Source organism: Erithacus rubecula (assembly GCF_903797595.1).
Source record: "Erithacus rubecula genome assembly, chromosome: 22".
NCBI classification, from domain to species: Eukaryota; Metazoa; Chordata; class Aves; order Passeriformes; family Muscicapidae; genus Erithacus; species Erithacus rubecula.
In genome coordinates, this window is record NC_136674.1 from 517,481 (window position 1) to 529,456 (window position 11,976).

The following is an 11,976-nucleotide window of genomic DNA, read 5'->3' on the forward strand; positions in this document are numbered from 1 at the left end:
GGGACAGGGATAGGGGGACAGGGGGACAGGGATGGGGGACAGGGGGACAGGGATGGGGGACAGAGGGACAGGGATGGGGGGACAGAGGGACAGGGATGGGGGGACAGAGGGACAGGGATGGGGGACAGGGATGGGGGACAGGGATGGGGGGACAGAGGGACAGGGATGGGGGACAGGGATGGGGGACAGGGATGGGGGGACAGGGATGGGGGGACAGGGATGGGGGGACAGGGGGACAGGGATGGGGGGACAGGGATGGGGGGACAGGGATGGGGGGACAGGGACAGGGATGGGGGACAGGGGACAGGAGGGGGACAGGGATGGGGGGACAGAGGGACAGGGACAGAGGGACAGGGATGGGGGGACAGAGGGACAGGGATGGGGGACAGAGGGACAGGGACAGAGGGACAGGGATGGGGGGACAGAGGGACAGGGATGGGGGACAGAGGGACAGGGACAGAGGGACAGGGATGGGGGACAGAGGGACAGGGATGGGGGGACAGAGGGACAGGGATGGGGGGACAGGGATGGGGGGACAGAGGGACAGGGATGGGGGACAGGGGGGACAGGGAGGGGGGACAGGGAGACAGGGACAGAGGGACAGGGGGACACGGATCCCCAGGACACGGATCCCCCACTCCACTGCCAGTCCCGGTCTGGGAGTTCCAGCCCCAAATCCTCAGTGGGAATCACAAAGGCAACACGGAACAAAAGTTCCAAAGACCAACACCACCAATAAAAAGTTATGATGCTGGAGAAAAATCACAGAAGACAAAATATAACAATTTATTAAAAATTAGTGTTCTATTTCCATTTAATGCACACAGGTGAAACACTTTAATCAACAGATAATTGATTAATTACTGCATTCACTAGATACTTTGTCTGTAAAACTGACCCTTAAAAGTTAGACATGAAAATAAAACAAATCTCTAAGATTTGAATCTCTAAGAAAATAACTTGATCACAGAATATCAGTTTAAACAAGATCAGCAATCATATTTGCTATCCTCTGGATATAAAATATCATAGAAATCCAAAAGAATCTTTTACTCTCAATAAACAAATTAAGTGTCAGCCACCCTGTGAGGTAGGGGAGGGTCTTACTATGGTTCCATTGGATGAGAAGTGACAGTGACACAAAAGAGAGCCTGCCCTGTGTCCCTAGGGAAGCACAGCAGGACTCACCTGCCAGGCACACCTGAGCTCTCCCACAGCACAGGGGGAAGGTGGCTGTGAGCACTGAATGTAAGGATTGTCACAGAACATCCTGACTGTGTAAGGCAGGGGCTGCTGGCAGACCCATCCAGTACTGCCTGGAGAGAATTCTGTCTGGAAAGGAAAAACCTCGAGAAGAACAAAACCAAAGCAAGCAATGCCCATTGAGACACAGCTCTCAGTGACAGCACGGCCCCTCCATCACCCTCCCTGCCCATCACCCATTTTCTGCCTTAAACAAGAAGGGCAAAAGATGAAAGTGACTGGAGTGGAACATTTCAGCAGGGCAAATGTCTCCTTTTGCTCAAAGAACAGAGTGCCAAGGTGAAGGTTAACAGGGGCTGTTGTCTCGGCGCTGTGGGAAATAGGGAAAGGCAAACTAAACCAAAACACCAGCTTTTCTCTGCTTCTTACAGTGTAATAATTCATACGTTGGATCCATTTCATTAATCAAACCTGTGAGGACAGAAAGCCTCTGGAGTAGCACATCTGACATTCTCTTTCACACACTCCTTCCCATACCTGTCCTCCCCCAAAAAACAAATGCAAATATGACATTTTTCTGCTTATAACTTCATTTAAGCGCAGTTTTGCATCAGCATCACTTACTCTGTTAACATTCACTACAACAGTAACAAGGAAAAATAATATAAATCATTTGCCAAGAAACAGAAGTGCCACATGTTTTCTAAATGGCATTAGCTTTTGTTACAAGACAGAAAAAGCACAATATAATAACTTGAAACTATTAAATGCAGCACAAAGACCCTGTCACTGCAGCCTCTGCTGGTGCCTTCAAATTAAATAGCATCAGTGGAGGGAAAAAATTTTAAAAATCCACATCACACTCCAGCAGAATTAGACAGAAAAATACCACAAAAATCTTGTTGAAACTAATCTCAACAGCTGTATTTTCCCTGGCACAACAGAATAACCAGCTGGAAAACAAAAACTTACAGAAAGCAGTATAAAAGAGGTTGTTAGGTTTATTAGAGATTTCAAGAGGCCTTTCAGAAGAAGGCAGGTGCATCCCTGTGCAATGCTGCTTCCTGAATGGGAGGAGAATGAAGTGACTCCTGCCACACGTACAGGCAAGAAGATCCTAAAAGTCTGTTAGTGTTTTCTTACCAACCCACTATTTAATTTTCAAAAACCTAAATGAGTGCAAATAATGTTTTGTTCCCTCTCCTGTTTCTATTACGCCCAAACCACCTACATTCCAATTCTCCTTATGATCTCCCTGCATTAATTTGGGATTATTTTCTTGTCAGGTTTTTGCAGTAATTTTCTATAAATCTTGCAGGTGGGTTTGGCACTGGCCAAAGCAGTTCAGGACTGACCATTGTGGAATCTGGAGCTTTGTGACATGAGTATGACACGGGAACACAAAGGCAGCTGTGGAACACATCCAACATATCCCTGGCTCCCAGTGGGCAGCCAGCAGGAATAACCATGGATGACAGTGGCAAAGCTGCTACCTACAGCCCAAACATACAAGCAAATGTTTAAAATTACAGTAATGGCTTTTCATACTCAACTTGAAACCGTTTGCAGAAAATTTTCAGAAACTTCCATTTGCAGAGCAGACTTGACTCCCACCTCCTGAAGTGCCCTGTACAATTAGCACCCAGCCAAACACTTGTAATAGAAGTGATTATTTCAGTTTAAAATCCAGCTTAAGACACCTCTCTCCTGTGCCCAAAGCCTCTTGCAGTTCCATGCTAGAACAATATTTTCACAGTTGCTTTTCTTCTTCAGCTTCTACACTCTAGAGGGAATTCAGGACACAGAACTTGAATTCACATGTTCTAGCTTTAGAAAACACTGTTTAGCCTGTATTTCTCCAGCTACTGAAATCTTTCCCCTGCTGCTTGAGAAATTTAACATTGAATAGCACTTCTAGGCCATGGGAAGAAACTAATGTAAAACCAGTTCTCCAGATTGCCCTTGTTTATATAAACAGGATTTCACTGTGACAAGTTTCAACCAGGGCAACACTGCCACAATCTGCTCAGGTTTGCTTACTTCAGGCTTCTTCTTTCACCAGAACCATTGCCCCTCTCCCAGGACAAGTCATTACATCAGAGATTTCCATTTTTCACATGAGGAGGCTGATGACTCAATTCTCACCACTTTGGAAGAGCTTGCATTGGAATCAGTGAGTTTTAAAGCCACTCTCCTGGAACACAAACCTTTGCAGGTTCTAGGGACAGGGGTGGGAGAGCACAGGTGCAGCTGACTGGCCAGCTTAGTGTTTGTCTGGGGGTTATCCCCTGTAGTGTCTGCCAACAGCAGCCACATTCCAGTTCTCTCTTCAGTCTTTTGATTTAATAACTGACAGTTCTATTATACAAAGCCCTGAAAGGGGAGCAGTCTGGAAAGAGCTTTTCAATCCACACCACCTCAGGAAGAGCAGCACTGCTCACAGCAAGGGGGAAACTGGTAAATCATTAGATAGGAAAGAGCAACCACAAACTGAGAACCAGTGTTCCAAATCCCCCCTCCCCAGCAGGAAGAGGGGTCAGACTGCAGGTAAAGACAAGGTGCACAACTCAGTTCTCCACACCTTTAGTGCAGCTTTGTGTACACAAATCCCTGTTTGCTTCTCTGGGGAGCTGAGGCGCCTGGTGAAGATGGATGGGCAGAGTGCAGGGATCCCTCCCTGCAGTGCAAGGATGAGGAGGTGAGCTGGAGCTGCAGGGACAGCCCAGGGGCCGAGGGCAGCGCCAGGCTAGTGACTGAGCCAGGCAGCAGGGCCAGTCCAGGGGCCCAGCTGAGCTGCAGGGCCATCCCAGGGGCCGGGGCAGTCCCTGGCTAGTGGCCCAGCTGAGCTGCAGGGCCAGCCCAGGGGCCGGGGCAGGCTGCAGGGCCAGCCCAGGGGCCCAGCTGAGCTGCAGGGCCATCCCAGGGGCCGGGGCAGTCCCTGGCTAGTGGCCCAGCTGAGCTGCAGGGCCAGCCCAGGGGCCGGGGCAGTCCCTGGCTAGTGGCCCAGCTGAGCTGCAGGGCCAGCCCAGGGGCCGGGGCAGGCTGCAGGGCCAGCCCAGGGGCCCAGCTGAGCTGCAGGGCCAGCCCAGGGGCCGGGGCAGTCCCTGGCTAGTGGCCCAGCTGGCGGTCGTCGTAGGTGCTGTACCTCTTGACGTGGATGCGGCGCACGCGGTCGCGCAGCTCGAAGCCCTCGTCGTCCTCGCTGTGCGAGGCCTGGCTGCGGCTGCGGCTCGTGGCCTCCAGCAGAGAGTTGTCCGGGACTCGCGGGGTCTCGTACAGCAACACATTCAGAGTCTCCTCGTAAATCCGTGCCTCGGGGAACTCCACCTACGAAACACAGCACGTGTCCTGCTGCTCATCCATCCAGGGTAACAACTGAACACACACTGCACGTGGAAAGGTACTGAGCCGTAAACACACACATTTAAAGAGTAAAACATTTCTCACAGAGGGTTACTTCCAGCACCAGGTCACGTCCCTCACCTAATCTTTTAGATTGCTCTAGAAGGGAATAGAGTATCTCCAGTTCTTAACGTTGGACACTCAGCTGCGCCACTGCAACTCAGAAGTTAACTGCAGAAGTCAGAGAAGCTCTGCAGACTCACCAAGCTACCCACGGCCATTTCTAACCCACAGCACAGCGGGGGAGGCTCCATTACCTTGGTTTGCTTCTTCTCCGTGGCGTAGACGATGGAGGTGCAGCACACCTCGGCCAGCTTGCGGCCCTGCCCGTAGAAGGACCAGCAGCAGATCTCGTCCCCGATCACGTCCTTGATGAACAGCACTCTGCCGTTGAAGCGCAGCGACAGCTTGTCAAACAGCTCGATGTTCTTCAGCAGGTTGTCATCAGAGTTACTGAAACACAGCAACAAAAGCACCAACAGGGCTTTCCAGCAGCCATCTCTGCCTGCTCCGCCAGCTTTCAGCAGCGATCCCGCTGCAGAATACAAACAGGCAGTGACTCACTGCCACGTGCTGCCAAGGAAAGAGGTGTAACAGCCCATTCCAGACACAAACACACTGCTCTGACCCCAGCAAACACACCAGCCTTTACAGGTCAGCTTACACAATGAATAAGGACAGCACCATGTCCCAAACCATTACATCAAAGCCCACTTCACTGCAGTTCTCTGGCCTGATGACAGCAGAAGTCCAGAGTCAGTTGGTGTGTGCTGGAAGGGCCATGTGCTCTGCATCCTGCACACTACAGACACACTGCCAGGATCAATACACTATTGAGAAACTAAGTTTTATTGACCAACATGCAATGGAGGGCCTTAATTACTTTACGAAGCAAGACACGGTTGTAAAAACCCAAAACAAACCAAAAGAAGCCAATTTAGACGATCCATCATCACCTTCCACTCCCATAGTCAAAAAGAAATTTTCCCACTAAAGTGAGGGGAAAAAAGAAGGGACATACCTGGTATAGGAATATTTATTGTTGCTTCTATTGTACAGCAGTTTAACAACAGGCTGTTGGGAGTGAGAGAAAAGAAGAAAACGTAAGTTCTGTGTTTTTCAACACATTCAGCATAAATCCACAGTTGATAAGAGCAGTTACTTTCATTGATGACTCTATCAGTCTCTCCTCTTCTTTTGGGGAGGTGATAATAGGGATGCTGCAGACAGGTTCATACAAGTCTTTCTTGTCCTGTTTTAATGAAAGAAGAAGGAGGGGGAATAAGAGAGAAATGCTAAAGCTGACATTGCTGCTGCTGCCTCCTTCAGCCCCTCCAGCCTTGTTCCCAAGTGCTGTGAGGCACCCAGACTAGACCTTGTCCACACTATAGCTGAGGACATCCAGCTGCATCCCATCATTTCAGTTACTGCTGCCTTCTGGGGATAAGAATTCTCTGCTGTGATTCTGAGTTCCAGATCAAGGTAAGCTCTTTGGTTACTGTAGCAACCCAGAGCTTTTCCTGTGCATCACAGCATGTGGGAATTTCAGCCCCAAAATCTGGGAAATGTGGTCTCAAAATTCTGGTACTTCCAAGCTTTGAATTCTTAGAATTCCAACCCAAAAATTCTGGGAATTTCAGCCCCAAAATCCTGGGAATTTTATGGCCCAAACCATTGAAATTCTTGCCCCAAAACCCCAAGAATCCCAAGCTTAGAACTCTCAGAATTTCAGCCTGAAAACTCAAGGGAATCTCAGTTCCAAAACCCTGGGAATTCCGGCCCCAAAATCCTGGGAATTTCAGCGCCAAAACTCTGGGAATTTTAGACTAAAAATCCTTCAAATTTTAAGACCCAAACCCTCTTTTCTTGAAGAAAAGGATAGCAGGAGTCTGCAGTAGTTTTCATCAACTCAAACCACTGCACAGAAGTGCATAGCCACCATGAACTGAACAGGAGATGGCAGAACAGGATGTCACCTCAGGACACAGGGCAAAAAACAAGCGTGGGCTGTGTCCCCAGATGCCTCACCATCCATTTACTAAATCATATTTTAAAAATACCTTCTGCACCTCAGACTGCTTCCATCTCTAAGGCCATGAAATAATCACTCAAGTTGTCTTAAGTAAATTTTATAAGCAAAGCACCCATGAAACACTTTGAGGCTATTTCTGTTCTTACCTGCAGGGCTGCTTGGCACATGTCCACCAAGCCCTGGATGAGATAGTACTTGGCTTCTGCCATCAAGGCTTTGATCTCCTGCCTGTGTTTTGGAAGTGCAATCGTGTCATCTCTGAGATAGTTTAGAATTGTTCCAAAGTGCTTCCCACAACGGTCTATAAGGATCCAGCCTGAAAAATAACCAACACATTTCACTTACCTCAACACCAGAGGCTAGAAAAAACTCCCTGGAGAGGTTAAACAACCCTGAGGTTTCCTGAGACTGCTCAAGACATTCTCCCATGTCACCCAGTGCAAGTCATTGACTTTGAGTGAACTGAAGCTGGTTCCAGAACAAAACCCAACAGTGGTACTGCCCAGCTGTTCCCACTGCTTTACAGCACCCCAAAAGCAAAGCCCCAGGCTAAAAGCACTCAGCTTCCAGCTGCAGTGCTACACTGTGATGATGGGCAGTCAGAAACTTCTGAGAGTCAAGGAAGAGAGAATTACTACAAGACAGAATTCACCAATATTTGCAACAAGTAGATTTGGGTAAGTTCTGTGGCCTAACAAGGAGGCTTTGGCAACTCTCCAAACACATCTGCTGCTGCTGTTTAGAGTTAAAAAGAGAGAGAAATGTTCTGAAGATGCTAAAAGGCAAACCAGCCCAGAAAACTCAGTGTGGGAGAAAAGCTGTTCTTTGGGAGCAAGGAACAGGACAGACAGACCAGGAGGAAGCACAGAGGGGATGAAGCAGAGGAAACAGTAGCAAAGGAACAAATTCTTGCAATTTTACAAAATCCCTGAAGTCACATTCCCTAAGGAAACAGGATGTCTGATTGCTGCCAAAGAACAGCAGTGTAGGATGCACGCACAAGGCTCAGTACAGTGCCAAACCCTCTCCCATAATGTGGAAGGCAGGAAAAATCTTTGGAATCTTCCTACAGAAAATAACCTAGGAAGTTTACTAGGAAAATAAGCTAAACCCCTGCTGGACTCTCCAGCTGGGGCTATCAGAACATGACTCTTGTTTTCCATTCAGGCCGAGGCTCTTACACAAAACTGCCTGTTCTGCCCTCTATAATGTATCAGGGATTTAAAATATCCTGTGTCCAGCTGGAGGTGACACACTGCCAATCCCTAAACACTGTCATGGCACCACGAGCCACGACTGAAACATGCTGCTCAGGAGAAGGGGAAAAAAAAAGATTTTTCAACAAAGCAATGCAGGCTATTATGAGCCTCAGAGCTGAAAACTGCACGTCCCTCCCAACGTGCGTGGTTTGGATAATGCCACTGCTTGATGTGACAGAAATGACAACCCACAGACTCTCTGTTCATTCTTTACAGCACCACCAACAATCTGCTCACCAGCTGTGAGGGCAGGAAAGAGACCAGTCCTTCCCCAGCTCATTTGAGTAACAAAACCAGGTATTTCTACAAAGCCAAAGGATTGCTAGCACCAACAGGACTTGGCTGCCGAACGTTCCAAGTTATTTTTGGCGTATATCGTTCTCTACATCCTTAACCGAGTCAAGCACCACCAAAGCCCAGCTGTTTCACCAAACTGTCAGCAATGAAAGCGTTCCCTCACCTTCCTTGTCAGTGAGCACCTCCATCCTGCCGCTGAACATGGCCTTGAGCATGGTGTCGTGCCTGGTGAGCACCTGCACCGTGGTGTAGTACAGCGAGCCCCCGACGTTGAGCCGCACGTACTTGTTCCCCAGGCTGCCCCCCTTGAGCCCGCTGGCCTTGGGCTTGTGGCCCGCGGCTGGGCACAGGGCACTGCCCAGGCACGTGTCCCCAGACATGTCCTTCTGAAGGTAGATGACCACCCTGCAGCGCGTGGGCCGGGCCAGCCCCGCCGTGGTGCCGCCGTCACGCCTCAGCAGGCCAGGACTGGGGGGCAGGGGCTGGCATCACCTGGGGGTCAGCACGGCACAGGGGTCAGCATCACCTGGGGGTCAGCATCACCTGGGGGTCAGCACAGCAAAGGGGTCAGCATCACCTGGGGATCAGCACAGCACAGGGGTCAGCATGGCACAGGGGCTGGCATCACCTGGGGGTCAGCACAGCACAGGGTCTGGCATCACCTGGGGGTCAGCACAGCACAGGGGTCAGCATCACCTCGGGGTCAGCACGGCACAGGGGTCAGCATCATCTGGGGATCAGCATCACCTGGGGGTCAGCACAGCACAGGGGTCAGCACGGCACAGGGGCTGGCATCACCTGGGGGTCAGCATGTCACAAGGGCTGGCATCACCTCGGGGTCAGCACAGCACAGGGGTCAGCATCACCTGGGGGTCAGCATCACCTGGGGTCAGCATCACCTGGGGGTCAGCACAGCCACTCCACGCACAGACGTGGACGTCACCCTGCGGAAGAGACACTTCCTAAGGACACAGCTACACACATCCTGACCAAACACGATTTAGCTGTTTTTCAGGCAGCTCATGCAGCTAAAACTATGGCTACGTCACATTTGAGGCACGTGAAACTCTGCCAGCTTCCTGTTATTGTAGCTCCAGCCAGCACTGCACACACCACACAGCGCTGAGGGCCCGGCTCAAACGCTGCTGGAACTCAGCTCCCCCTTGGCTCCCCAAAAGGACCCAGCTCTGGAACAGCTTCCTGCCCTTCCTGACTTTTAACTGGAGACACAATTTTAGCCCCAAAACCCCAGGAATTCTGGCCCCAAAATCTGGGACATCCAAGCTTTGAATTCTTAGAATTCCAACCCAAAAATTCTGGGAATTTCAGCTCCAAAATCCTGGGAATTTTATGGCCCAAACCTTTGAAATTCTTGCCCCAAAAACCCAGGAATTCCAAGATTAGAAGTCTCAGAATTTCAGCCTCGAAACTCTGGGAATTTCAGCCCCAAAATGAGGGGGGGGGGGGGGGACACAAATGTCCCTTCAAATGCCTCAACACTAAAAAGATGGATCACAAGGTTCTATTTTCTGGTAACCCCTGTCATTCAAAACTCCCTTTTATCCATCCTGGAGCCCTGACCAGCGAAGGCAATTCTAATTTGGAAAGAAAATAAACAAGACTCCCCACCATGTACACCACTCTTGTCACGGATTTAAACCTGCCTTGCTTTAAACCCTCAAAAATCTCCTTTTTAGAAGAGTGGACGGAGCCTGTGAGGAGACAGGAGCGCAGCCTGTCCGAGCGAGCCCTCACGAGAGCCCGCGGCCAGTTCCGTCCCCTCAGGCAGCTTCTCTCTGCTCCGACCCAACAACGAAGCAAACACCAGCAAAGAAGCGAAACCCCCTGCCCAGGCAGGTCACCGAGGAGCTCGTGTAAACTCCCACGAGATCTTTAATTACCCCTTTTGACACCACCGAAAATGCCCACATCCCTTCCTTCCTGCCCCGTGTGGGAGGCTGGGGAACAACGGCCCCGCATCGGGAACCGGCCCCGCAACGGGAACCGGCCCCGCAACGGGAACCGGACACGCATCGGGAACCGGCCCCGCAACGGGAACCGGCCCCGCAACGGGAACCGGCCCCGCAACGGGAACCGGCCCCGCATCGGGAACCGGACACGCATCGGGAACCGGACCCGCAACGGGAACCGGCCTGCCCGGCACCGCCGGGAAAAGGAGCGGCTCCAGGGGAGCCTGAGGGCACCGGGGGAGAACGGGAACCGGGAACCGGCCTGCTCGGCACCGCCGGGAAAAGGAGCGGCCCAAGCGGCTCGGGGGATCCTGAAGGTACCGGGGGAGAAAGGGAACGGCCCCGGGCAGGGCCCCGGCCCCGCGGGGACACACGGAGCGGCCCGCGGGCCCTGCCCTGGCCCCCGGGACAGGCTCCGTCCGGCCCGGCCCCGCTCACGGCCCCGCTCACAGCCCCGCACACCGCCCGGCCTCAGGCGATCACTCACCCGCCGCCGCAGCCGCCCCTCAGCCCGGCCCGCCCGGGAAGCGCCGGCCCGGAAGAGTTTCCGCGGCTCCCGGCGGGCCCAGCGCTGCCGGAGGCGGGGCCGGAACCCGGCAGGGCCGGGAGGGACCGGGACAGGGCCGGGAGAGACCCGGGAGAGACTCGGGACAGTGCCCGGAGGGACCGGGACAGGGCCGGGAGAGACCCGGGCAGTACCGGAGAGCCCCGGGCAGTGCCCCTGAGCCCCGGGCATGGCGCAGGCGGCGCTGGGCGCGGCGGGGCTGCACTTTGACGAGCTGAACAAGCTGCGGGTGCTGGAGCCCGAGGTGGCGGCGCAGACGGCGCAGCTCCGCGAGGAGTGCCGGGCCTTCGTGGACAGTGAGTGCCGCGGGCCGGGCCGGGCCGGGCTCCCCGCTCCTCCGGCCGCCTCTCGCCCCTCTCCTCCGATTAACGAAAGCCCAAAGCTTAGAGCTTAAAGCTAGGTGGCTGTTCGCAGTAAACTCTAAACGTACAGCTGCATCTAAAAACTATATTAAATAGGAGCGTTAGATCTCTTTAGGGCAGTTCTAGGTATCACTTGACGGGTTTTTTTTTCTTTACAGAAACAGCAGAATTTCAGAAAATAGTGGGCAGCTTGATTGAGCTCGTTGACCAACTGGCCAAAGCTGCAGAAAATGAGAAGATGAAGGTACTGTGCGGTTAATGCCTGGCTTCTCCTGTGTGCTGTCCTGTCTGGGGCTCTCTATCCCTCCCTCTTTTTGCAGCAGAAGCAATGATTGATTCTCAGTCAGCATCCTGCTGGCATTCCCCTGGGATTAACTGGGCCTTTTAAATGGATATTAATTATAACATTAATCGATACTAATGAAGCCTATGACAGCGTCACATTGCTTCCACACATACCAGTCCTGCTCTCCCTGCTCATCTGTATTTCTGCACAGAAACAGAACGTGTGGTTTTTAATCACTCCATCTTGGTAGAACTTGTCCTCCAGAGGCAGGAGTGGCCTCTGTTACTCTGAGCATGTCTGGCTGCAGGACCAGAGCCCAGTTTGTGTGCAGCAGACCCTGACTTTGTTCCTGGAGTCTGGGGGAGGTCTGGCCCTGCCCAGCCCCACCAACCCCTCAGGAGCACAGCAGCATCCTCCCTTACTGCTGGCATGGCTGAAATGCCTCACAGTCAGCCTGCTGGGAGGGCGAGGGGCTGCAGGAGTGACCCCAGCCCTGCACACAGCCCTGTCCTGTCCTGTCCTGCCAGGCCATCGGGGCACGGAACCTGCTCAAGTCGATCGCAAAGCAGAGAGAGGCTCAGGAGCAGCAGCTCCAGGCTT

At 52.3% G+C, this 11,976-nt stretch overlaps 2 protein-coding genes across 13 annotated transcripts in view; one reads left to right on the forward strand and one right to left on the reverse strand.

Moving 5' to 3' along the window:
- Positions 1 to 762: 762 nt before the first annotated feature.
- On the reverse strand, positions 763 to 10,713 carry TNFAIP1 (TNF alpha induced protein 1). Of its 12 annotated transcripts, none has more exons than XR_013776627.1 (9): positions 9,060 to 9,132; positions 8,890 to 9,025; positions 8,357 to 8,719; positions 6,784 to 6,953; positions 5,768 to 5,857; positions 5,627 to 5,679; positions 4,863 to 5,058; positions 4,237 to 4,530; positions 763 to 3,906 (listed from the first exon to the last, which is right to left on the reverse strand). XR_013776627.1 is itself a non-coding variant. In XM_079324701.1 (9 exons), the coding sequence occupies exons 3-8, from the start codon at positions 8,571 to 8,573 to the stop codon at positions 4,312 to 4,314; spliced, it is 945 nt and encodes a 314-aa protein (XP_079180827.1). In that variant the 5' UTR covers positions 8,574 to 8,845; positions 8,941 to 9,137; positions 10,651 to 10,713; the 3' UTR covers positions 763 to 3,949; positions 4,272 to 4,311. The 12 variants fall into 12 exon arrangements, 9 of the variants coding, with proteins under 9 accessions (XP_079180827.1, XP_079180826.1, XP_079180830.1 ...); XM_079324701.1 differs by adding an exon at positions 10,651 to 10,713 and having other exon boundaries at positions 763 to 3,949; positions 4,272 to 4,530; positions 8,357 to 8,845; positions 8,941 to 9,137; XM_079324700.1 differs by adding an exon at positions 10,651 to 10,713 and having other exon boundaries at positions 763 to 3,949; positions 4,272 to 4,530; positions 8,890 to 9,137.
- Positions 10,714 to 10,814: 101 nt separating this feature from the next.
- IFT20 (intraflagellar transport 20) overlaps positions 10,815 to 11,976 on the forward strand; it is a 2,238-nt gene continuing 1,076 nt past the window's right edge. Inside the window, exons 1-2 of the mRNA XM_079324726.1 lie at positions 10,815 to 11,024; positions 11,249 to 11,334. Coding sequence (XP_079180852.1) covers positions 10,898 to 11,024; positions 11,249 to 11,334 — 213 coding nt within the window. The 5' untranslated portion in view covers positions 10,815 to 10,897. The remainder of the gene's footprint in view (positions 11,025 to 11,248; positions 11,335 to 11,976) is intronic.

Excerpts from the sequence above, each read along its gene's own strand:
- TNFAIP1 (XM_079324701.1), bottom strand. The coding sequence starts at position 8,573 with ATGTCTGGGGACACGTGCCTGGGCAGTGCCCTGTGCCCAGCCGCGGGC. Across the intron at positions 5,059-5,626 it reads AATAAATATTCCTATACCAG|TAACTCTGATGACAACCTGC; the intron begins GTATGTCCCTTC and ends GCTGTGTTTCAG. Across the intron at positions 4,531-4,862 it reads CGGAGAAGAAGCAAACCAAG|GTGGAGTTCCCCGAGGCACG; the intron begins GTAATGGAGCCT and ends TGTGTTTCGTAG.